At 45.1% G+C, this 27,469-nt stretch overlaps 1 protein-coding gene across 3 annotated transcripts in view; it reads right to left on the minus strand.

Annotated features, from left to right (window-relative positions):
• NBAS (NBAS subunit of NRZ tethering complex) overlaps positions 1-27,469 on the minus strand; it is a 498,058-nt gene that overhangs the window by 173,728 nt on the left and 296,861 nt on the right. For all 3 annotated transcript variants that reach the window (XM_075269168.1, XM_075269167.1, XM_075269169.1), the window contains one exon: positions 21,017-21,246. In XM_075269168.1, the coding sequence (XP_075125269.1) occupies positions 21,017-21,246 (230 nt within the window). The remainder of the gene's footprint in view (positions 1-21,016; positions 21,247-27,469) is intronic.

The following is a 27,469-nucleotide window of genomic DNA, read 5'->3' on the forward strand; positions in this document are numbered from 1 at the left end:
TAATTGGTCCAAACTGGGCTGGTTAGAGGCTCCCTCCACCATGAATTGGTCCAAACTGGGTTTTTTAGAGGCTCCCTCCACCATGAATTTGCCCAAACTGGGCTGTTTAGAGGCTCCCTCCACCATGAATTGGTCCAAACTGGGCTGGTTAGAGGCTCCCTCCACCATGAATTTCCCAAAACTTGGCTGTTTAGAGGCTCCCTCCACCATGAATTGGTCCAAACTGGGCTGGTTAGAGGCTCCCTCCACCATGAATTTGCCCAAACTGGGCTGTTTAGAGGCTCCCTCCACCATGAATTGGTCCAAACTGGGTTTTTTAGAGGCTCCCTCCACCATGAATTGGTCCAAACTGGGCTGTTTAGAGGCTCCCTCCACCATGAATTTGCCCAAACTGGGCTGGTTAGAGGCTCCCTCCACCATGAATTGGTCCAAACTGGGCTGGTTAGAGGCTCCCTCCACCATGAATTTGCCCAAACTGGGCTGTTTAGAGGCTCCCTCCACCATGAATTGGTCCAAACTGGGTTTTTTAGAGGCTCCCTCCACCATGAATTGGTCCAAACTGGGCTGTTTAGAGGCTCCCTCCACCATGAATTTGCCCAAACTGGGCTGGTTAGAGGCTCCCTCCACCATTAATTGGTCCAAACTGGGCTGGTTAGAGGCTCCCTCCACCATGAATTTGCCCAAACTGGGCTGTTTAGAGGCTCCCTCCACCATGAATTTGCCCAAACTGGGCTATTTAGAGGCTCCCTCCACCATGAATTTGCCCAAACTGGGCTGGTTAGAGGCTCCCTCCACCATGAATTGGTCCAAACTGGGTTTTTTAGAGGCTCCCTCCACCATGAATTTGCCCAAACTGGGCTGGTTAGAGGCTCCCTCCACCATGAATTGGTCCAAACTGGGTTTTTTAGAGGCTCCCTCCACCATGAATTTGCCCAAACTGGGCTGGTTAGAGGCTCCCTCCACCATGAATTGGTCCAAACTGGGTTTTTTAGAGGCTCCCTCCACCATGAATTTGCCCACACTGGGCTGGTTAGAGGCTCCCTCCACCATGAATTGGTCCAAACTGGGGTTTTTAGAGGCTCCCTCCACCATGAATTTGCCCAAACTGGGGTGTTTAGAGGCTCCCTCCACCATGAATTTGCCCAAACTCTGCTGGTTAGAGGCTCAATCCACCCTGATTTTCAAAACAAATGTTGGTGCCAACCTCAACTTACTACAAGGGCCAAATTCACTGCTGGTGACAAGCTCTCCTCACTGCAAGTGCCAAATACACATGTTTCAAGGTGTTTTCCTACTGTCAGAGAGGTGGTATTGAGTGTGTAAAGTGTGTAGTTGTTAGGCTGTGAAGTTGGGGTAATAGAGGGTCTTTGGTGTGTTAGATGCCCCCAGACATGCTTCCCCTGCTGTCCCAGTGTCATTCCAGAGGTGTTGGCATCATTTCCTGGGGTGTCATAGTGGACTTGGTGACCCTCCAGACACGGATTTGGGTTTCCCCCTTAACGAGTATCTGTTCCCCATAGACTATAATGGGGTTCGAAACCCGTTCGAACACACGAACATTGAGCGGCTGTTCGAATCGAATTTCGAACCTCGAACATTTTAGTGTCCGCTCATCTCTAATTAAGATTAATAGGGGTGCCCAAACTTTTTCATAGGACTGTATATATGCCCAAGCACACCCATTTTGATATAGGTGACTGATCACACGTGAATGATATTATGTACGACATGATATAAATTAAATTAGATTCCATCACTTTACCCGCTCCTCTGCTAACAAAGGATTTGCCCCGAGAGTAACACAAACAACTAGATCTTTGTGATCTATGATTTTTCTCTTGTAATGCAGCTCCCATCGCTTACCATCACCTTTCATCTTGGCGTTCTCATTAACAGGAGAGAAATTCTAGTAGTGAGGTGCGATGTGCCTGTGTGCAATTAACAACATTACACATCAACATCCCAAAGACTCATTAAATGAAACATTTATGGAAACACATTCATCTAACAAGTCACAGCTTCAGCAACTCCACACACCATTTCATACGTGAACGTGGTACACAAACATTTGTGTCTGTCATGCGGGAGGAGAGCTGACTGTCGCTGGAAAACTAACTCATTGTTACCTGGGGGGAGCACAATGTGGCTTAAAGGAAGCCGTTCCCCACCTCCACTCTCTATGCATCATTTAATAGTTGAGCACTGTTCAACTAAAATTACGGCACAGTTGGAATTTTTACTGTAACCCTCACCATTCCTGAGCAATTAGTGCAGTTAATATTGGAGCCTCATCCTACTAATATGTGTTTGGATGTTTGTTCCTCAATCACGCAAAAACAGCTGATGCTAGGTTCACACCTGCGTTCAGCCTTCCGTTCTGTGCTTTCCGTCTTCTGCATGCCAGAAGACGCAAAGCACAGGCCGGGTCCGGCCGTGAGCGGCGGTGAGCGTTTTATGCTCTCCGCCGCAAAACCGGATTTTTTAATCCGGACACAGTGTACTGCATGTCCGACTCTGTGTCCGGATTAAAAAACCCAGTTTCATGGCGGAGAGCGCAAAACGCTCTTTTTATCCTGGTAAATGACATGGCTTCATTACTGTTATGAATTTATGTTCACATACTATATTAAACTGCTCTTGGCAGCAGCTTATCTTAGCCAGGTCTGTTATCTCTCTGTGTAAACACACAGCTAATCCTCAGTCCATTGTGTAAATGCATTTGCATATTATATGATCTGCTCCAGGCAGTGCTGACACACTGGGTGGGAAAACACCTTTAATCCAAATTGGCAGTTTGCTACTTTCAAACATGCCAGGAAAAAGAAAATCTAATTTGTCGCAAAATTCTAAAACAACGAGAGCTAAGAAGGTAACCAGAAGTCAGAGTTCTCCTCAAGCGGATGCCAACAACCCACTCATTATACGGTGCCCAGCGAACTGCTGAGATGTTGGAACAATCACGGGCACAGCGATAGGAACGAGTTCAACAGCAGGCCAGCTTGACAGCTCTCGAAACGCTGGAGTAGGCCGATTATCAACACCAACAACACGCCCATTATATGGCTTCCCAGCGAGCTGCTGAGATGCCAGAACAATCACGGGCACAGAGCGAGGATTGAGTTCAGTGGCAGATCAGCTTGACAGCTGACGAAACGTCGGAGCAGGCAAACCATCGATGCCAACAACACGCAGACGAAGTAGCGGGCAGAGGCTAGTACAATAATAAGGCAAACTATTGTCAAAGGGCTAGATTTAGGCATGAATAGAGGAGGGGCTGTGACTCGGAGCTTTGATTAGCGAGTGCCCAGCTCAATGAGCATATCAGGTGTCAAAACTAACTGCACTGATTGCTCAGAAATGGTGGGGGCTAGAGAAACTGTTGGCTCCCTCTACTTGTTACGTTGTGACATAGGTGACAATAGTGATCATATTCCGCACAGGCCTTTATCTAGATGAAATACTTATGATTTCAGTCTGATGAGTGTGATGAATGTCCTAATCAGACTACACAGAGATCATCAGTAGTCTGTAACCATGGAAATACACAAAACTGCAAAGTTCATTTAGGTGGATTGGAGTAGTCCTAGCAAAAGTATACAGATCTTTTAGATCTCGGACGCTCAGGAATATCACATGTAGATCATTTTTAACATAACTTTCTGACCAAATGGATGCGATTGAAATGGTGGACATTGGAAGCACGCTAGTTATTCTGCGAATACAAAGCTCTGCACAAACAGGAGGTGAATGGTCCTCCATCAAATGGCATGTAGTAAAAGGCTCCGTAATAGTCCTGAGTGACAATGTAATTGTCTGCCCGATGAGCTACAGGCGGGAGAAGAGGAATAGGATGGACCTCCCGCTGACTGCTCTCGCACCGCACCATCACAATTCTAGGCACAAAATATAACTTTTTTATTGTTTCAATTCTTAAAAGTTTAAAAAATGCGCATCGTGGTTTTCATCGATTTCCTTCAATATACTCATTAAGTTTTTAGGATTTAATACTGCCACTAAGTGTCATTGTAGAGAAACAGTGTTGAACTAGTGCGGAACTTGAAAGGACACAAAGATGTGTTCACGTCACTCAAAAAATCAGACGAGGGCATCGATTTACATATCTAGCTGACAAGACAAGACAGCGACGCTTTCCTTTCCTACAGGCATTTTATCCCAGCCACTCATGCTAGACAAATAACATCCTGGGTACTAAGCAGGTTCTGGGGACTCCAAACACTGGAAAGGACAATGAATTTTTCCTCTAATATACAAAGAATTCCTTTAAAGGGAGTCTGTCACCAGAACCCAACCCCGCAGATAGATAGGTTAGGGTCACCTGAATCAAACTGTGCTTTTCCCTTGTGAATTGTTGTCTCTGTTGCCGAGACATCTCTGGTTTTGTCGATATGCAAGTAAGAACTTTGGAGCAACGAGGGAATTGCCAACGCTCCAAAGGGGTAGTGCCCTTTTTGCTCCTAAGATCTTATTTGCATATTGACAAAAAATGCAATATCTCTGCAATAGAGTAATAACAAAGGGAAAACAGAATTTGATTCAGGGGACTCTAACCTATTTATCCACATACAAAATATGATAATCACCTGATCCCCTGCTACACCCTATGTGGGGGATTCTCATAAGTCACAGTATAAGCCCCTGCGCTGGTGCCCCCGGCCTATACATATATTACATGGGTGACCATAAAAACTGCAGGACACACACGCGTTAAGACTGGCTGTAACTTTATACTGGACATCATAGCTGTTCACTCAGGGTTTAAAAGGGAATCTGTCACCAAAACCAGCCCTGCAGTAAGATGAGCCCCTTTTTAAGTTCCTTGGATTAATGAGGGCATTGCAGTTGCTCCAAAGAGACCATTTGCATATTGACAAAAATAGTCATTTCTTGGCAAAGGAAGCGCAGATCCAATAAGGGAAAACACTGTTGCATTTAGGTGAGTGTAACCTATCTATTAGAGATGAGCGAACACTAAAATGTTCGAGGTTCGAAATTCGATTCGAACAGCCGCTCACTGTTCGAGTGTTCGAATGGGTTTCGAACCCCATTATAGTCTATGGGGAACATAAACTCGTTAAGGGGGAAACCCAAATTCGTGTCTGGAGGGTCACCAAGTCCACTATGACACCCCAGGAAATGATACCAACACCCTGGAATGACACTGGGACAGCAGGGGAAGCATGTCTGGGGGCATAAAAGTCACTTTATTTCATGGAAATCCCTGTCAGTTTGCGATTTTCGCAAGCTAACTTTTCCCCATAGAAATGCATTGGCCAGTGCTGATTGGCCAGAGTACGGAACTCGACCAATCAGCGCTGGCTCTGCTGGAGGAGGCGGAGTCTAAGATAGCTCCACACCAGTCTCCATTCAGGTCCGACCTTAGACTCCGCCTCCTCCGGCAGAGCCAGCGCTGATTGGCCGAAGGCTGGCCAATGCATTCCTATGCGAATGCAGACTTAGCAGTGCTGAGTCAGTTTTGCTCAACTACACATCTGATGCACACTCGGCACTGCTACATCAGATGTAGCAATCTGATGTAGCAGAGCCGAGGGTGCACTAGAACCCCTGTGCAAACTCAGTTCACGCTAATAGAATGCATTGGCCAGCGCTGATTGGCCAATGCATTCTATTAGCCCGATGAAGTAGAGCTGAATGTGTGTGCTAAGCACACACATTCAGCACTGCTTCATCAAGCCAATACAATGCATTAGCCAGTGCTGATTGGCCAGAGTACGGAATTCGGCCAATCAGCGCTGGCCAATGCATTCTATTAGCCCGATGAAGTAGAGCTGAATGTGTGTGCTAAGCACACACATTCAGCACTGCTTCATCAAGCCAATACAATGCATTAGCCAGTGCTGATTGGCCAGAGTACGGAATTCGGCCAATCAGCGCTGGCTCTGCTGGAGGAGGCGGAGTCTAAGGTCGCTCCACACCAGTCTCCATTCAGGTCCGACCTTAGACTCCGCCTCCTCCGGCAGAGCCAGCGCTGATTGGCCGAAGGCTGGCCAATGCATTCCTATGCGAATGCAGACTTAGCAGTGCTGAGTCAGTTTTGCTCAACTACACATCTGATGCACACTCGGCACTGCTACATCAGATGTAGCAATCTGATGTAGCAGAGCCGAGGGTGCACTAGAACCCCTGTGCAAACTCAGTTCACGCTAATAGAATGCATTGGCCAGCGCTGATTGGCCAATGCATTCTATTAGCCCGATGAAGTAGAGCTGAATGTGTGTGCTAAGCACACACATTCAGCACTGCTTCATCAAGCCAATACAATGCATTAGCCAGTGCTGATTGGCCAGAGTACGGAATTCGGCCAATCAGCGCTGGCCAATGCATTCTATTAGCCCGATGAAGTAGAGCTGAATGTGTGTGCTAAGCACACACATTCAGCTCTACTTCATCGGGCTAATAGAATGCATTGGCCAGCGCTGATTGGCCAGAGTACGGAACTCGACCAATCAGCGCTGGCTCTGCTGGAGGAGGCGGAGTCTAAGGTCGGACCTGAATGGAGACTGGTGTGGAGCGATCTTAGACTCCGCCTCCTCCAGCAGAGCCAGCGCTGATTGGCCGAATTCCGTACTCTGGCCAATCAGCACTGGCTAATGCATTGTATTGGCGTGATGAAGCAGTGCTGAATGTGTGTGCTTAGCACACACATTCAGCTCTACTTCATCGGGCTAATAGAATGCATTGGCCAGCGCTGATTGGCCGAATTCCGTACTCTGGCCAATCAGTGCTGGCCAATGCATTCTATTAGCTTGATGAAGCAGAGTGTGCACAAGGGTTCAAGCGCACCCTCGGCTCTGATGTAGGAGAGCCGAGGGTGCACTTGAACCCTTGTGCACCCTCAGCTCTGCTACATCAGAGCCGAGGGTGCGCTTGAACCCTTGTGCACACTCTGCTTCATCAAGCTAATAGAATGCATTGGCCAGCGCTGATTGGCCAATGTATTCTATTAGCCTGATGAAGTAGAGCTGAATGTGTGTGCTAAGCACACACATTCAGCTCTACTTCATCGGGCTAATAGAATGCATTGGCCAGCGCTGATTGGCCAGAGTACGGAACTCGACCAATCAGCGCTGGCTCTGCTGGAGGAGGCGGAGTCTAAGATCGCTCCACACCAGTCTCCATTCAGGTCCGACCTTAGACTCCGCCTCCTCCAGCAGAGCCAGCGCTGATTGGCCGAATTCCGTACTCTGGCCAATCAGCACTGGCTAATGCATTGTATTGGCTTGATGAAGCAGTGCTGAATGTGTGTGCTTAGCACACACATTCAGCTCTACTTCATCGGGCTAATAGAATGCATTGGCCAATCAGCGCTGGCCAATGCATTCTATTAGCGTGAACTGAGTTTGCACAGGGGTTCTAGTGCACCCTCGGCTCTGCTACATCAGATTGCTACATCTGATGTAGCAGTGCCGAGTGTGCATCAGATGTGTAGTTGAGCAAAACTGACTCAGCACTGCTAAGTATGCATTCGCATAGGAATGCATTGGCCAGCCTTCGGCCAATCAGCGCTGGCTCTGCCGGAGGAGGCGGAGTCTAAGGTCGGACCTGAATGGAGACTGGTGTGGAGCGACCTTAGACTCCGCCTCCTCCAGCAGAGCCAGCGCTGATTGGCCGAATTCCGTACTCTGGCCAATCAGCACTGGCTAATGCATTGTATTGGCTTGATGAAGCAGTGCTGAATGTGTGTGCTTAGCACACACATTCAGCTCTACTTCATCGGGCTAATAGAATGCATTGGCCAATCAGCGCTGGCCAATGCATTCTATTAGCGTGAACTGAGTTTGCACAGGGGTTCTAGTGCACCCTCGGCTCTGCTACATCAGATTGCTACATCTGATGTAGCAGTGCCGAGTGTGCATCAGATGTGTAGTTGAGCAAAACTGACTCAGCACTGCTAAGTCTCTGCATTCGCATAGGAATGCATTGGCCAGCCTTCGGCCAATCAGCGCTGGCTCTGCCGGAGGAGGCGGAGTCTAAGGTCGGACCTGAATGGAGACTGGTGTGGAGCGATCTTAGACTCCGCCTCCTCCAGCAGAGCCAGCGCTGATTGGTCGAGTTCCGTACTCTGGCCAATCAGCGCTGGCCAATGCATTCTATTAGCCCGATGAAGTAGAGCTGAATGTGTGTGCTTAGCACACACATTCAGCTCTACTTCATCAGGCTAATAGAATACATTGGCCAATCAGCGCTGGCCAATGCATTCTATTAGCTTGATGAAGCAGAGTGTGCACAAGGGTTCAAGCGCACCCTCGGCTCTGATGTAGCAGAGCTGAGGGTGCACAAGGGTTCAAGTGCACCCTCGGCTCTCCTACATCAGAGCCGAGGGTGCGCTTGAACCCTTGTGCAGCCTCGGCTCTGCTACATCAGAGCCGAGGGTGCGCTTGAACCCTTGTGCACACTCTGCTTCATCAAGCTAATAGAATGCATTGGCCAGCACTGATTGGCCAGAGTACGGAATTCGGCCAATCAGCGCTGGCCAATGCATCCCTATGGGAAAAAGTTTATCTCACAAAAATCACAATTACACACCCGATAGAGCCCCAAAAAGTTATTTTTAATAACATTCCCCCCTAAATAAAGGTTATCCCTAGCTATCCCTGCCTGTACAGCTATCCCTGTCTCATAGTCACAAAGTTCACATTCTCATATGACCCGGATTTGAAATCCACTATTCGTCTAAAATGGAGGTCACCTGATTTCGGCAGCCAATGACTTTTTCCAATTTTTTTCAATGCCCCCAGTGTCGTAGTTCCTGTCCCACCTCCCCTGCGCTGTTATTGGTGCAAAAAAGGCGCCAGGGAAGGTGGGAGGGGAATCGAATTTTGGCGCACTTTACCACGTGGTGTTCGATTCGATTCGAACATGGCGAACACCCTGATATCCGATCGAACATGTGTTCGATAGAACACTGTTCGCTCATCTCTACTATCTATCTGTGAGGGAGTCTGGTGACAGACTCCTATTAGGTAGGGTTCACACTACCGTTGGAGTCTGTTACAAAAGTGTCTGTTAAAAAAGAAAAAAAAAAAAGAAGAGCGATGGTACCGGCACTGATAGCTCTTCATCCGGGGCACAGAACGGGAAAGCGCTGAATTCAGAGCACTGTCGGCTTTCTAGCGGTGTATTACACTACATGTGCCCCAGGAGGTGAAAGGTCTGCTTTAAATATACATTTCTTAAAGAAATCAGTTTCCTTTCCCCACTTACTTGGCTGCTCTGCTCTTTCTTATATTTACTCAGTTTATATAAAGTCTGCCTCTGTACTTATCTTACACATAGTTTATGGAGAAGGGAGGGGGAGGAGGAGGTTGTCAATTGATTTACTGCGTCATTCTCTAAAGTAGTAGAGCCTTATCTTGAAATAAAGCAATGTTAAAAGATCTCCCTGACTCACAGCGTAGGATCCAGTGGCGTAACTACCTGGGAAGCAGCGAAGGCAGCTTCCACAGGGCCCGGGACATTAGGGGCCCGCTCTTTTTTTTTTTTAATAGGCCGTTACCAGCTGCAGTTACTCCAGCCGGTAACGGGCCCTACTCGGTAAGATCCTGGCAGGGGCTGGGATCAGTAAGTGAAACCGTGGGCCCCGCAAACATCATTATTATACTCAGGGGTCTTTTCTTTTCAGTCCCCCGAGTATAATGATCGGAGGCCCGGGAGAGGTTAGCAAACATAACAAACAGTGTTACTTACCTCTCCATGCTCCGCGAAGGCTTTGGGGCTTACTTGTGTGACATCTCAGACGTCACATGACCGGGGCCTGCGTCCTTATGCGTCGCGATGCAGGCCCCCGGTCACATGACGTCATTGAAGATAGCCAACAGCGGGGAGCGCAGGGATAGGTAAGTAACCGATTATTATACTTTGGGCTCTGAAAAGACCCCAGAGTATAATAATTGTTAATGGGTGTCCACAATGGGGCATAATACTGGGTGATGGGGCCACGATAAGATAATTCTTTAATAGTCCCACAGTGGGGTAATTATGTTACAGCAACATAGTAATACAGATACAGGATAATACACAGTAATATATTACAGACATAGACACACATATGCTGAGAAGAGAAGATATACTAGGAGTCCATAGCAGCTAAGGAACGGAAGAGAAAGAAGGAAGACTTCATGGTTATCGTCATTAGTTCTCTGTGCGGAGTGATCTTCACTTGGACTAATGTAGATTATACAGCCTAATCGCGGTTGGAAGGAAGGACTTGCGATAGTGCTCCTTCTCACATTTGGGGTGAAGCAGACGGTCGCTATGGGGTATAATACTGTGTGCAGGGGCAATTATGGGGCATAATAGTGCATGCAGGAATGCGTGAGGGGGGGTTGGTCGGGGTCTTCAGCGCCGGTCAAAGGTTTGCCACGGGGCCCCACCATTCCTAGTTACGCCACTGGTAGGATCTATTTGTGTGTGTTTTACAGCAGCCTCCTCCTTCCCTTCTCCCTCTCTATAGATTCCTATATTAAAAGTGACTCGCTATGATAAGTGGAGAAGGAAACAGATTTCTTTAATAAGATATATTACAAATTTTCTTACATTCACCTCTACTATTCATCTGTGCAAAGTGGATTTCTAATTGGAGGTCCACTTTATATATAAGAGGTATACAATATCACAAAATAGACATGCTCACCATAATAAAAAATAAAAATGTGAGAATTACAGAGCGGAGCATGGCTATTATGGATCATGGCTCCAGAACTGACTCGCACAACTTTGCGGATGTTCTCAGGGTCATAAGATCTCTAAGGCGAAATGCATAGCAGGTCAATAAAAAGCCTTCACATTTCATTTTAAGATGAGCAAACCCCCATTAGCTATAATGAAGTGAGTATCTCTCTATGGCTTCAATTGCATTCTTTACTCTGTATGTTTTTCCCATAAGAATCGTCGAGGAGGCGCATTGCATACCAATGCCTTGTGCAAAGTCTCGAACACTGCAAAGTCTAATTAAAAGCATATAAAAACACTATAAAAATGATTCATGGCCATCTCAAAGATCAGCAGCATGCCATAATTGGCTCTTTCACACTTTGTTGTTCCCATAGAGCCGGATGACAAAAACACATTATTATGCCGTACAAACCCAATCATTTATTGGATACAAATTCAGTCATGTTTCACATCTTAGCAAAGGGCACAGTATGCAAGATTAATTCCAAGACACCGCCACGTGACCTGCTGGAGTTCTGCTATGTGTGAATAGTCATTTAGGTGGTTTGTTCTTAGACTTCCGAGTCTGCTCTCAAAGATCTGCTAGGCCTTGGTATACAAGCCGGCCGGGCTGTGAATAATCTTCACACCTTGTAGTGTGGCATTACAGTTTCATTTGTTCTGCCAGTATTCGGATACATGTACAGTTATGTGTAAAGGTAAGGACACCCTAGCAATTTTTATTGTATAACGTATTTACCGTATATACTCGAGAATAATCCGAGTTTTTCAGCACGGTTTTTGTGTTGAAAAAGCCCCCCTCGGCTTATACTTGAATCAAGTATTTTTTTTTTATTTTTTTTTTTTGGGGGGGGGGTCTATGACCAGCCATAATAGTAATGCATAGAATCTCCCATAAAATAGTGGCAAAAAAGGAAGCTTAAAAAATATAATAAAAAAATTAAATAAATGAAAAGTTGTAAATCCCTCCTTTCCCTAGAATACATATAAAAGTAGAAAATGACTGTGATACATATACGCATTAGGTATCCCTGTGTCTGACAGTGCCCGGTCTACTGAATATAGGGGATCTGCAGTGCTCCTGTTCTGTCGGGAAGGGGTTAATAGGAGCACTGCAGATACCCTATATTCAGCCAGACTGAATTCCAAGTGGGGGGAAAAAAACCCAGTCCTCAAGCTCAGGGAAGGGGCAAACAGACAACCAAAACACCCCCTCCCCTTCCGCAGCACCCAGCAACTACTGCACCCAAAATTCCGGCCATTTTGTTTTTTGAAAATTTCCAGTTGCGGCTGCATTTCCCCCCCTCCCCTTATATTCGAGTCAATAAGTTTTCCCAGGTTTTTGTGGTAAAATTAGGGGCCTTGGCTTATATTCGGGTCGGCTTATACTCGAGTATATACGGTACTTATTAAAAGCAGATTGTGAATGCTACCACCTTTCTCTAATCCCTATGTAATTTCTGATTGATTTTTTTTTTTTTTTCTATTTAGGGGGCATTCACACTACCGTTGGTGTCTGCTCAGCAGTGTCCGTACAAGATTTTAGCAACAGCCACTCGCTGGTCTGTTTGCAATTTCCATTCATTTCAATGGCATTTTATCTCGTGTCCTTTAGTGTCGGTTTACAACCATGTCCATTTTTTCAATTGGACAAAAAAATCCTACATGCAGGACTTTTCTGTCTGTTCGGAACAAACAAAGAAAGAGCTCAATGTTGGTCTATATTACACAAGTCTTCACTGCTGACATGAATTTTAGGAGTTTCCAAAGTACATTTTCTAGATTTTTTTTGTCCTTTGCAAAGAGAGTCAAATTGAAAATCCCTTTAAGTCAGGTAAGCTACAATACCAGACACAGCCCATTTACAACAAGGACCTTTGGAAGAAAAAAAGCCATGTTGTTTGAAGCAAAGGGTTTCCAAAGAAGATTACTTTTTTAAAGACATCTATTGAGATGGAAAAATCAAGACGCAACTCCCCATTGATCCCATTCCAATGCTGCCCAGGTCTCCAATAAGTCTTTATTTCCTTGTTCTTTCCTGTTTTAAGAGTGGCCAAAGATTAGAGATGATGGGGAACCCAGGCAGCATTAGAAAGGGAGCGGCAATGGGATCAGGTGGGCAAGTGTTGCTTATTTTATGTTTTTACCCTATTTTGACAGTCACTTTTATTTCCCTGCCAGATAGCCACCTTGAAGTGTACCTCCAATGATAAAACATTTCATAAATGAAGAGAACAGGAGGATATTAGAAACTTTATACTATATCTTATTTAAGAAATATGTTTCCTTCTCCAATTACCAGCCTGAGCTAAGTTTTACATAGAAGTCTATAGAGACTAGAGAAGGAGGAGGAGTCTGCTAAAAAAAAAAAGGACATACAAATAACTGCTGCTGCCTCTCTCTGCTATACTGTGACTCAGGGAGCTCTTTTATGTTTCAAGATAAGACACGACCATTGCACAGAAATAGGTAAGAAATCAATGACCTGCCTCTTCTTCCCTTCTCCATAGAACTGTGAGTGTATGATGAGGACTCTATATAAATAACAGTCTAAGTGAAGTTAAGGAGGAGGAGAAGCTAAGGAGCCCAATAAGAGGAGGAATCATATTTCATTAATGAGACATATTATAAAGTTTCTTGTATTCACCAATACTATTCTTTTATCAAAAGTTATTTTATAACTGGAGATATACTTTAAGCCTGCTTTGTAGGCATTATACACTGTCTACCAATAAGCATTTGGACACCCAGTAAAGTTCGACAGAGGTGGAGTTATGGTCTGGGGGTGTTTCTCCTGGTATGGACTGGTACCCTTGGTCCCAGTGCACGGTAAACTCAACGCTGACGCCTATTGCACTATTTTAGATAACAGTGTGCTTCCTACATTATGGCAGTTCTATGGCTCCGACCAATGTTACTTCCAGGATGACAACGCCAGCTGTCATGTAGTGAGATCTACCATGGCTTGGTACAGTGACAATCAGGTTAACCAACTGGACTGGCCTGCCCAGAGCCCAGACTTGAACCCTATTGAGCACCTCTGGGACCAATTGGATTGCTGAACTAAGGAATGCAGCAGCCGACCAAAATTGGTGAAAGAACTTACCTGTCTTCTCCAAGCTGAATGGAATAATATACCACTAGCCGTCATACAAGGACTTGCAGAAAGCATGCCCCTGAGGGTTGAGGCTGTAATTGGCGCTCGGACCACAGGTGTCCAAATACTTATTGGCAGACAGTGTATAGGAAAGCACAATAATATCTGCAGCTATGTAGGTACAAGGTGCTCTCTCCAACTGTACTTAGTTAGTGCTAATATTAGTACTTGTACTTTTATATATATTCCTGTGCTTCATAAATAATAAGGATGATAAATATCGGAGCTTGCGGCACATAAATATATATTGGATTTGCTATGTATGAATCCTATAACATGTATCTGTAGTTATTCCCGATTTGCCTCGGTATGAGATATTAGAAGCTGGGATATAGTCGGCTTGGTTAACATCCTGTTTAAGTCAATTTTCAGACTTTCCTTTGTGGCTTTTAAATAAGTTTCAATAAATAAGGAACGTGTTGTGATTCTGGTTCTCCATTGATTTAGTGCGTTCACAGCAGAAGGCTACAGAGTCTGATCTCTGCCACGTTCCCGTTCCATCGATATGCCTTCAAAAAAAGAAAAAACTGCAAGAAGATTTCACCCCTATTGATCACCCAGTACAAAGGCACTGCAATGTTAAGAGTTTCTTCAAGATTTACTCAAGCCGCGTCTGAGAAAAAGTAGAGAAATGTCTTCTGCTAAGTAAGGACTGGGCAAAGGTCAAACTACAATTAAACGGACCTGTAAAACAGAATTAGACGTCTGATGTGATCGGCACAGACTTAAGAAAAGTTACAGAAATATCTGTCTTGTTCTGAATCCCGACGCCTCGGCACAAGGAGTTCTGCTCAAACCCGTGAGCCACAGCACAACCCATCCAAACCTTGTTCACACTCTCATTTGCCCTAACCCATTAAAGGGAGTCTGTGAAGACTAAATACCTACATAATAATGGTATCACGTAGTGGGGTTTAATAGGGCCGAAAACATACCCCGGTGGCCACAAATTGACAAAGCAACACAGAGAATTATTTTGTTGTATGACGTACAAATTGGCCATCAAGTGCACTGAAGGCGGGACCTGATTAACCAGATTTCCCTACCAATAGACGCACTTGCTCCAGGTCTCATCTGACATCACTGCCCAGTATTATCCCTTTACCCCCAGTCTCTACCTACTTCATGGCTGTTTGCAAACAAAAATCAGGCCCCTCCCTCATTGCACTTGCTGACTGATTTGCATATCAATAAAAATGATCATCTTTGCAATGTTTTATTGGATTGTGGCCACAAGGGTACATTTCTGCTTCTATTACAACCTACTACATAGCATTACTATTGAGAAGCAGACTCCATATAACCTTAGAATTTCACTGATCCATTGGGTTTCTCCCCTTACAATCACAGTACTCTATATTGTCTCCAATTCATTTGGTTCAAATTGGTAAAAGTCCTTGACTTCTGCCTTCTGCCCATTTACATACAGGACACTACAGGTGTACTAACAATTGTATCTTCACCAACAGAACCCAATGATACAAATTTACATTATCAAAATTCTTCAGAAAAAAATTGGTGAGGAATAATGAACATTTCGAGGATTTTAGAATTTTCTCAGAATTTCTACGAATTCAGTGTTAACTGTTAATCAGCCCAATTGAATTACAATGAAGTTAATCCGTTTTGGGACCCACCAGCCAATGGGATGGATTTCTTTCCTAAAAATCCATGGCCATTGGCAAATCCATCCCATATGCACCGAGCTTAAAAAGGGAGCATGAGTGTAAGGGGGCGTTCACACTACCGTCGGTGTCCGACATGTAGTGTCCGCTCAAAATCTGTCACGGACACTAGGAGCGGACACTAGCTGTGTCCGTGACACCTGTCATTCACTTGAATGGGCATCGGGTGCGTTCTTTTGCACTCCGTGCCCGTCCTTTCCTGTCCGCAAGTGAAGATGACCGACTTCTCAAGCGGACAGAAAAACCCTGCATGCAAGAAGTGGGTAGTCGATCTTAGGGCTTGGTCATTTAAAGAAGTAGCTCACATGGTGACAAAGTGTGAGCACCCCTGGTGTAGAGACACTAATATTTCATTAGTGCCCACTATAGTATAATGCTCCTGACAGTGTTCTACACTATGTTTTATAGATAGGTTCCTAGGAGCCCTAAGAGTATTCTACACTATGTTTTATAGATAGGTTCTTAGGGGCCCCAAGAGTGTTCTACACTATTACAAATGTTTAAGTTAACCCAAATAAAAATTTATTTCTTTGAAAAAGGAAATTAAACCCAATGGGACAGGGGCCAATGAATGAGACTGTATGAAATATGCTGCTATAAGATAAATATATAGCAACATTAGCAACATTTTATTATAAGGGCATATACTCCTATTACAAACATTCCTACAGGAACCGTTTTCTTGTTGTCAGCAGAACCAAAACTTTACATTTTAGAAAAAAAAAATCAAAAAAATCACGTCTTTAGTGTAAAAGGCGACTACTGATAGCGACACTTCTAATCCCGATGTCTTATTCGAGTCCACGGAACAAATACATTACTATGTACAGATATGTTCTCCTAATCTCAAAGGCTAATTGCTAGAACTTGTAGCGTTCTGATATGACATCACAGGGCCCGGGCTGCGTTCTCCTCGCTTATTCTCCTTAAAACAGATTTCCTGGCTCAGAAGATTATCTGCTGTTAATGCATTTCCCGGCTGTGTACGGAGCTGTGATCTAGAGAAATATCAGAGGCGGCTTCTGTTTGGCGCTTTTTACTGTGTAGTCTTCATGGCTGCGGCTCGCTCTGTTGCATGTTTAGAAGTAATGGCTCTTGTGAAGTCATTACTAATGTTTAGCTTCATATCATTAATTCTGTGCAATGGATGGAGTGGATGTTAGTGATACCTTTAATACAACCTAGTAGGGTGTGTTTTGGTAATAAAGTCATGAAGCCCACAAAGGATACACCTCTGCACCAGGGGCGTAACTACCGGGGTAGCAGCAGTAGTTTCAGCCACAGGGCCAGGACATTAATGGGCCTGGCGACAGGCGCTACTGCTGCCATATTTACTTACCGATACTGGCAGGGGCTGGGATTGGTAAGTGACGCAGCGGGCCCAAAAAGCACTATTATTATACTCGGGGGTCTTTTCAGAGGCCTAGGAGAGGTGAGGGAACATAAAAATCACTGTTACTTACCTCTCTTGTGCTCCGGAAGGCTTCAGGGCTACTTCAGTGACGTCCCTGACATCATATGACCGGAGCCTGCGTCCTTCTGTGTCGCAGCGCAGGCCCCCAGGTCACATGACATCCTGGACGTCATTGAAGATGGCCGCCATCATCAGGGAGTCCTGCAGAGCCAGGGATAGGTAAGTAACAGTGTTTTTTATGTTTGTATCCCCCTGGGCCTCCAATTATTATACACTGGGGTCTGAAAAGACTCCAGAGTATAATAATTGTTCATGGGTGTCAACAATGGAGCATAATACTGTGTGCAGGGGCCACTATGGGGCATAATACTGCGTTCAGGGGCCACTATGGGGCATAATACTGTGTGCAGGGGCCACTAAGGGGCATAATACTGCGTTCAGGGGCCACTATGGGGCATAATACTGTGTGCAGGGGCCACTAAGAGGCATAATACTGTGTGCAGTGGCCACTATGGGGCATAATACTGTGTTCAGGGGCCACTATGGGGCATAATACTGTGTGCAGGGGCCACTATGGGGCATAATACTGTGTGCAGGGGCCACTATGGGGCATAATACTGTGTGCAGGGGCCACTATGGGGCATAATACTGTGTGCAGGGGCCACTATGGGACATAATACTGTGTGCAGGGGCCACTATGGGGCATAATACTGTGTGCAGGGGCCACTATGGGGCATAATACTGTGTGCAGGGGCCACTATGGGGCATAATACTGTGTGCAGGGGCCACTATGGGACATAATACTGTGTGCAGGGGCCACTATGGGGCAGAATACTGTGTGCAGGGGCCACTATGGGGCATAATACTGTGTGCAGGGGCCACTATGGGACATAATACTGTGTGCAGGGGCCACTATGGGGCATAATACTGTGTGCAGGGGCCACTATGGGGCATAATACTGTGTGTAGGGGCCACTATGGGGCATAATACTGTGTGCAGGGGCCACTATGGGGCATAATACTGTGTGCAGGGGCCACTATAGGACATAATACTGTGTGCAGGGGCCACTATGGGGCATAATACTGTGTGCAGGGGCCACTATGGGGCATAATACTGTGTGCAGGGGCCACTATGGGGCATAATACTGTGTGCAGGGGCCACTATGGGGCATAATACTGTGTGCAGGGGCCACTATGGGACATAATACTGTGTGCAGGGGCCACTATGGGGCAGAATACTGTGTGCAGGGGCCACTATGGGGCATAATACTGTGTGCAGGGGCCACTATGGGACATAATACTGTATGCAGGGGCCACTATGGGACATAATACTGTGTGCAGGGGCCACTATGGGGCATAATACTGTGTGCAGGGGCCACTATGGGGCATAATACTGTGTGCAGGGGCCACTATGGGGCATAATACTGTGTGCAGGGGCCACTATGGGACATAATACTGTGTGCAGGGGCCACTATGGGACATAATACTGTGTGCAGGGGCCACTATGGGGCATAATACTGTGTGCAGGGGCCACTAAGGGGCATAATACTGTGTGCAGGGGCCACTATGGGGCATAATACTGTGTTCAGGGGCCACTATGGGGCATAATAGTGTGTGCAGGGGCCACTATGGGGCATAATACTGTGTGCAGGGGCCACTATGGGGCTTAATACTGTGTGAAGGGGCCACTATGGGGCTTAATACTATGTGCAGGGGCCACTATGGGGCATAATACTGTGTGCAGGGGCCACTATGGGGCTTAATACTGTGTGCAGTGGCCACTATGGGGCATAATACTGTGTTCAGGGGCCACTATGGGGCATAATACTGTGTGCAGGGGCCACTATGGGGCATAATACTGTGTGCAGGGGTCACTATGGGGCATAATACTGTGTGCAGGGGCCACTATGGGGCATAATACTGTGTGCAGGGGCCACTATGGGGCATAATACTGTGTGCAGGGGCCACTATGGGGCATAATACTGTGTGCAGGGGCCACTATGGGGCATAATAGTGTGTGCAGGGGCCACTATGGGGGATAATAGTGCGCACAGGAATGTGGAGGGGGTGTCGGTCATTCGGGGTTATCGGTGTCGGAAAGGGGGGGCATGTGAAAAGTTTGACACGGAGCCCCGCCATTCCTAGTTACGCCACTGCTCTGCATTGCAGGAGGGGTAACTGGTACAACCTGATACCCTGTCATTCTTGGTTTGCCCTGCTGTACCCTTTTCCGTTATTACCAAGTAGTCAGGGATTCATAGAAACATAGAAGACGAAGAAAGAGACTACACGGCCATCTAGTCTTCCCTTATATTAGAGAAAAGATATCTGCATAAGCAAACTCTTATTCATTCACTTACTTGTATTACAGTATCTGCTGCATAATGCACCATAGTGAAAAAACGGTGCAATGGATATTCACTGAATGCCTGCTACGTCTGTATCTGACTGCAGCACTGAATCCATGTTGACAAAGCGTGACCACTGCAGTATTACTTACATTCATGTAACGCATAATGAATGTATGTGGCAATCACGTACTAATACATGATGACATCAGCAAGTGCACCCATGCTTAGATGAGAAAGTTCAGTTTATCCCGGACAACCCCTTTAAGAGCACATTAACACTCTGCACGGTCACAATGTTTTCAGCGTAGATTGTTCACATATGTTCTATGGCTATCATTGATATAGAAAGCCACTCTATTGTGCCGTGTCGGGTGCATCCAATGACATAATGGATCCCAATGATGCCCAACATATCTCAGCATTGGATCCAATTTAATGGCCATTTTAGTCATATTGTTGGCAAAAATGGTGCCACATGCTGCAGTTTCTCTGCAGTTATATCAGGACGGAATTGGCAATACAGCCTAAAGATCCAGTGAGGAAGATTTACTAAGCAAAAAGAGCCAAAAACGTATACAAATTGTACAAAAAAATGAGAGACAAAGGGGCATAGCTTTATGGGAAGTGTCTGTAGGCTAAATTGCGACCTTGAGCACCAGAAATACACAAAATTCTTGGCACATTTTGTTGTAAATTAAGGGAATCTATCATTAGAAAAACACATTTTTAACTAATGGCGTGCTGGAATAGCCTTTAAAAAAGCTATTCTAGTCTGAGAAAGTACGCTCATGGAGCAGACCCCTGGAAAATGGCTGCCCGGACATGCGCAGTCAGCTCTGCCCGAACCCTAACTGGCCGAGGCTGATTGCGCATGCGCAAGATTTGATACACGTACAGCGCTGTGTCCGATGCCTGTGAAAGGCTGAAGTTCTGCCGGAAAGGATGAGGGATGCAAACATAAGCAGATAAGGGGCAGTGGAGAGTTATAACACGAGGGGTGTTCGGAGCACTAGGAATGCCCCCTGTGGCTCCATGATCTGAATTTGCTAAATAGAAGAAAACGATTTAATCAGAAACCGAGGGGATAAGCTAAGGCCTCATTCACATCTGCATTGGTAGTCTGTTCAGGGGAGTCCACATGAGGACACCCCCAAACGGACTACCGAACGCAATGGCAAGCGGAGTGCAGTGAAAGCACAAGGACCCCATAGACTATAAAGTGGTCCGTGTGCTTTCCGCACAGAACATGCGGACAGAAAAGTAATTCACGATCTACTTTCCTGTCCGCCTGACTCATGCGGAGACCATGTGGAAAGCAGACCCCATTATAGTCTATGGGAACCGTGTGCTTTCACTGTACACAGCTTGCCAATGCGTTCAGTAGTATGTTCTGGGGGGTACTCCCCCGAATGGATTACCAACGCAGATGTGAATGAGGCCTTAGATTAGAAGGTAGGAGCAGAATAGACTTTTTAAAGGCTACATGCCATTAGTTAAAAATGTGTTTTTCTAATGATAAGATACCCTTTAAGCCAACTCATAGGAGGAGCATAGGTAGACTAGGCAGTCTAATAATGTGACAGAATGATCAAACAGCATTAGACACTATGATAAATCTGGCGCAGTTTAAGACAGAAGAACAACCATGTGATACAACCAAAAACACTGGCACCAGACAGATACAAGAAAATACTCACTCAGCCAGTCCTAGAATGGTCTCTGTCTTATACTGGCTGTCCGTGGCAAACCTGTGCACATCCACTCCTTTGCCGAGACCTTGGAGGATCTGAGCCTGAGTGAAGTCCACCAGCCGCTCATTGTAGTAGTGCAGTTGTTCGATCAGGGGCACCAGTTCAATGGGCCAGTTGGCATTGGCATAATCGGAGACGTACTTAGTTACCAGCTTGATGAGCAGATTTGGGTCCGTCTGCAAAAAAAATAAATAAATAAAAATTATAGAGTCCTTCAGTAGTCAGATGCATGTACAGTATGAAAAATCTGTGACTAAGTCTATGGAGTAGACTGACCTGTAGACTGGCAGGGACACCTGAGATCATCACCTCCGACAGTCTATAGGTCAGTCTACTCCATGTACGCAGCACTGAAATAGAGCATGCTGCAATTTTTTTAGACATGGGCCTTGGGTAACAGTGGAACAATACGTGTGAATTGCAGCAGACATGTACAGTACATCCCATCAGAAGAAATGAGTTACAAGAGCCATAAAAGTCTTCTCGGCTGGTTATCTTGTGTTCCAGCAGACGGGACTTGTGTTTAATTGCCCAGAAATTATTATATAATCACGTAATTCAGACGATCTACATGACTTTAATCTCCGAGAGGCTGTAACATTAGCTGTATATGTTAAGGTGGACTTGTGGGGGGGTGGATGTAATGTGAATACGGCTCGCAGGAGGGGAAGGTTGCACTGACTGTGCTTATTTCATGTCATTAGCTTTAATCCGAAGGCTCGCTATAGAAGCCACATGTTGCAGGATTTACTACGAGGAGCTGCCAAGCAAGTGAAATGAGGGATGTCAGACTGTAGAGAGGACGACAGCGGATGTAGTAATATCACAGTCTGCATGGGAGAAATTGCTGCAATATCTAATATCCATCGGACACATGTGGGGGGATTAGCTTTGTTTCTATAAGGGCACGGTTAGGCTGGGATCACACCAAAGGCCTTGTGAAATCCACGGTGGAAAGTGGAAGCAGCTTGAGATACAATGGGACTAAACAGCATGAGAATCAAAGAAGGTTTATTGGCACGTCCAAATAGATAATTGGCATTGCCAAAGCAAGTAAAGTGGGGGGGGGAGAGAGATGGGGTCGGGAGGGAGGATGGTGGGTATAGGGGGGTGTGGTGGTTGATTTGGGGTATAATAGTCTTTGGGGTCTCATCTTCCCCTTAGTTGGTGGCAGGTGGACACATATGAACTAATTCCCCCCAAATTAGGCTCCATACTTCATCATTTATAGACAATTTTTCTAGATCTACAATACCGGTGTGTCAGTGGGTAGAACTGCAGCCTTGCAGCACTGGAGTCTTGGGTTCAAATCCTGCCAAGGACACCATCTGCAAGGAGTTTGTATGTTCTCCCCATGTTTGCACGGATTTTCCCCTATACTCCAAAGACATACTGATAGGAAAATATGGGGCTCACAATCTACATTGAATAAATAAATATAAATGTATATATATATATAAATGTATATATATATATATATATATATATATATATATATATATATATATATTTCTTCCAGGGCAGGATGCATTAGATTTGTGATGAGGCAAAGGACAAGGCAAATCCTCTGCTATCAATAAAGACCAGCATACCATATGCCAGTCTTTGCCAATTCCCCTAAAGGATTTCATATATGGAGTTGCCTGCACAGGACCCTCTGTATGAATCAAAACCCTCCTAAACAGACTCCATATCTTCATCCTTTACGATATATGCATATGCCAAGTCTTTGGTAAAATGGCATGGATCATCTTTGTGCCATTGATGCCTCTGTACACTACATTTGAGTCCATTTGAGTCCAGACCATAAAACATACAGGTATAGGACCAGTTATGAGTTCTGTCCTATGCTCAAGGCCGCATACACAGACCCACGTGTGCATAGGGCCATGGAAACAAATGGATCAGTGTGCTAGCTCTGAAAAATATGGCACACTCAAAAAACAGGCTCATGCGCATGGAGCCTTATAGATTATTCTCCTAGTCCTAGACACCCAATGTCTTTAGAAATGACACCTAACTAAAACTGAATATATACAGTATATTTTATAGTCTGGATCTGCATTTCAATGTTGTCAAATCACAGCCACAAGTGACAAATTTTCCCATCCGGCTTCCGACCATAAGTTGAGACGAAAGCACCTCGCAGCCAGAATTCGTATACAGAAATCCTCCCAGGGATTAAGTCCGGCTGTGCTTAGGGTCCACTGAAATGGCTAAATTGAGATATGAGAGCGCAGGCGTTGCGATTACCCCAAATCTTTAAATGACACGCTGCAAAGCCTGAACATTCCAGTTACGTGCTACCCGCTATAACACAATCCCGCACCAAAAACATTTACTGAGCGACGCCAATTACACGAGATACAATACTTATCTTCTCAGCCTGACACCGCCATTTAAAAGCAATTGGTTAAGGTTTAGGGATTGAATGACATCTTAAGGGAAACGCTTTCTTCCCGTTGCTTTACCATTAAGGGTTGCAGATTGCGGTGCGATGCGGATGTTTATCGCAGTGGCGCTTTGTTCTGGCCATTCACGGACACACAAAAAGGTTAAGTTCTGGCACTTTAGGTTTTACATACTTGAAATAACAATGCCTCATCTCTGCCGCCGTACTGAATGTGTATTTAAGAGGAAGAAAGAAAAACACAAACACAAGCAGACTGCTTATCCTGCGGCGCTCGGGGTTTACAATGGAAGTGAAGTTTGCCATTATTGTTATTCCTCGCTGCTGTAGGTGCTTTAATTCCAGCTTAATGCGCGGCGGCGGCTGCACAAATCGAGGTGTTAAGGAAGAAGTCGGGGGAGAGAACGCGCCATCAATGACTCCGTTTGTGTGTATTATATTAAATGACAGCTTTTAAGGTTTTTTTTTTTTCCCCTGGGATTTTATTTCAACGTGAGGAGCAGGATGTTGATTCCATTTATATTCTTGGTGTACAAGGAACGATCACAAGACCACGGTTAGGCTTTTAGATTTTTCTTTTCTTATTATGTAAATGAAGCTTCAAGGAGTTGTCCAGTTCTTTTTTGTCGATGACTTAGTCTCAGGATAACGTCTAAGGGAATGTTCACCCTATTATGTACATCCTTTGTTACATAGTAGATGAGGTTGGATAAAGACATCAGTCCATCAAGTCCAACCTATAACCCTACAATCCCTACAGTGTTGATCCAGGGCAAGGCAAAAAACCCCATGAGGCTCATGCCAATTGCCCCATTTCAGGGAAAAAATTCCTTCCCGACTCCAATTTGGCAGTCAGTATAAAAACCCTGGATCAACGTGTCCTTAAAGTCTAGAGTCCATAACCTGCTGTTGTCGAAAGATGAGATCAATAGACATTAACTGTAGTAGAGTGATGGATGGAGTTGGAGCCCACTCCATCTGTGTCCTTTCCCATCGGATCTAATGTAAAAAAAACGAAGAAACTATCAAGTACCCATTTAAAAAAAAAAAAATTACATAAAGGTGAATCCTGACAGACACTGGGCGGAGAAAACTTCATTGATGTCCACTGCTCTCAACCTATGATGAATAAAAGTTGCCCCATATAGGGAGATTTTTTAATATATATATATTTTTTATATATATACATTGTACACCTGTTTTCTGGTATACAAGGCATCACAAATTCTTGCAGAACTTGGGTTTTTGTATTAAAAAAAGTGTGTTATTTTTCACTTTTGTACCACCCTCACCATTTGGATGAGGGGCATGTTGTAAGGCATGGCATGGGGAAGGGGGGGTTACCGGCTCCAATGGTTTACAGCTGTAAATGATCCATGCTGTCTTCCCTAGCTATGAGCTGGAATAGATTTCAGTGCAGGTACATGGCCCCGTGAAGGGTGTGCCCGGTTTATTAGGAGGGGTGTGCGTGCACCCTACACCGATACCGGGGATATAAAGACTTGGTGGATAGATTCCCTAGAAATAAAAACTTTTAACATCCATATGATGTCACCAAAAGACATAAGATAAGAGATAAGAATCTTTTAATAGTCCCACAGTGGGGAAATTTCAGTATGTTACAGCAGCATAGTAATACAGATACACGATAGCTCCTTCTCACACTTGGGGTGAAGCAGACGGTCACTGACAGTACTGCCCAGTGCTATCACGGTCTCATACATGGGGTGGGATTTGTTCTCCCGTATGGATCTCACCACGGACAGTATCCTTCTGTCACCCACCACCTGTACTGGGTCCAGGGGACTCCCCAGGACAGAGCTGGCCCTCCTGATCAGCCTGTCAAGTCTATTTCTGTCCCTGGTTGATTTACTGCTCCCCCAGCAGGCCACACCGAAAAAGATGGCAGAAGCAACCACAGAGTTGAAAAAGGCCCTAAGAGGTGGCCCCTGGACTCTGAAGGCCCTCAGCCTCCTGAGCAGGTAGAGCCTGCTGTGACCCTTTCTGTGCAGCGCCTCCAGGTGATCAGCCCAGTCTAATTTATTATTGAGGAGCACACCCAGGTACTTATAGGTCCTGACTATCTCAATACATGTTCCTTGGATCTCCACCGGGGTCGGAGCACCTCTCCGTTTACTAAAGTCCACCACCAGCTCCTTGGTCTTCCCAGCATTAATCCTAAGGTGGTTCTGCTGGCACCATTCAACAAAATCCCGGTTTAAGTCTCTGTATTTCCTATCGTCGCCATCAGTGATAAGGCCTACTACTACAGAGTCATCGGAGTACTTCTGTAAGTAACACCTGTTGTTGAAGGTTCATGAGTTGTTGATGGTCCATAAAGGATAACACATCCTTTATGGACCATATTAACCCATTTATGCCAGAGGTTATATTTTTCAGTTCCAATAATGGAACACTGGGCATAAGCGGATTAATAAAGATTGGGAGTCCTGTTTCTATCAGGGGTTTCTGTTTATCTACATCAATACATTGAACATTCCACCTACTGAGAGACCTTATTGAAGAAAAGGAATAAAATACTATAAGTCCACCCAGATAAGCCCCTTCTGAATTATTTTTTTAGACAAAAGCAAAAAACAAACAAACCCCAAAATCAGACCAATTTTCCACCATTCATGTGCAATAATAAACAATGAACAATGCCTGGATCCAGGTACAAATCCAGGCCCATCGTGAAATTTCTTAGTATGTTCACATGACAACTTTTTTTGGGCAGCGAGTTCCATGGTCTCCTTGCTCGTACAATGAAGAAGCCATTGTTCGCCAGAATTGAAAACTATGCCGGTCATGAATTGTGTAGATTCAGGTATAACTCATGGCAGCTTTCTGGAATGGTTTATCTCCAATTTTTGAAGCCAACGCATTTCCACCTCGTACCTTCCATTTTCAGAAAAAGTAGGAAACGGGGCACAGGAGGAATAACATGGCATATCTTTAGTGCAAGAACAGATGCGCCACATTTACCGCCATCTACACCAGAAAACTTGTATAGATAGGTTAGCAATTCCCCCCAATATTCTATGCATGGTCTGACAGGTCATCTATAAAGTGGAAGAACCATGTTATTGTCACTCTATGGTGACACTTAGCACTAAGGTCATGAGTAAAAATATGTATATAGTCGGGTATATTATAGACACTAACAAGCACTAATCCGGTATAGACAGGACATCAAACACTCATTACACTGGCAGCATTGTCATCCAGAATAATGAATGGCAGGGAGGGATACAGGGACTATTTATATGTAAATGATATCATTTCATAGCATGATGAATTCCTGGCAGATCCTATAATGGACCCGTCTCATCTCCATTACATCCTGAAGGATTAATTTTTTTCTTTTTTGGCAAACTCTCCCCATGGTATTTATGACACATTCCAATCTATCCCATTCTCCCAGGTGTGTGAGCTTTTCTCATCTTCTCTTTGTTCCTTCTATACTTCTTAAAGGGGCTGTCATGACATGTTATAATATTAATCCACAAACCATGCTGAATAGGTCACTGAATAAAAAAACATTTCCAAACATAGCTATGGAGGCCTTCAAAGTAAATACCTAAAAAAATAGCTTTAAAAAGGACATTTCACCACCCCTAATAAGTCCAGCTCATTAGATTACATAGTTTAATAGCTGCTGCTCTCCTTATTCCAGCTCAGTTGGAATTTTCTCTCTAGTCTCCACCATTCCTGAGCAATCAATGCTGTTAGTTTTGGTGCCTTTTATACGATTAGGCTCTGTACTGTCAGGAGTAGGCAGGAGGGCATGATACTGAGCTCTGACATTGGCTCCCTCTGATTGGAGCTCTGAATCACGCCCCCTGCTTGACCCCGCCCTTCTGACATTACAAAGCTTAAATAGCACATCAGGCATTAAAATAACGGTGCTTGTTGCTCAGGAATGGTGGGGGCTAAGGAGAAAATTCCAATTGTGCTGGAATCAGTGGAGTGGTGTCTATTTATGCCAA

The sequence above is a fragment of the Leptodactylus fuscus genome, chromosome 3 (assembly GCF_031893055.1).
Source record: "Leptodactylus fuscus isolate aLepFus1 chromosome 3, aLepFus1.hap2, whole genome shotgun sequence".
In the NCBI taxonomy this organism is placed as follows: Eukaryota; Metazoa; Chordata; class Amphibia; order Anura; family Leptodactylidae; genus Leptodactylus; species Leptodactylus fuscus.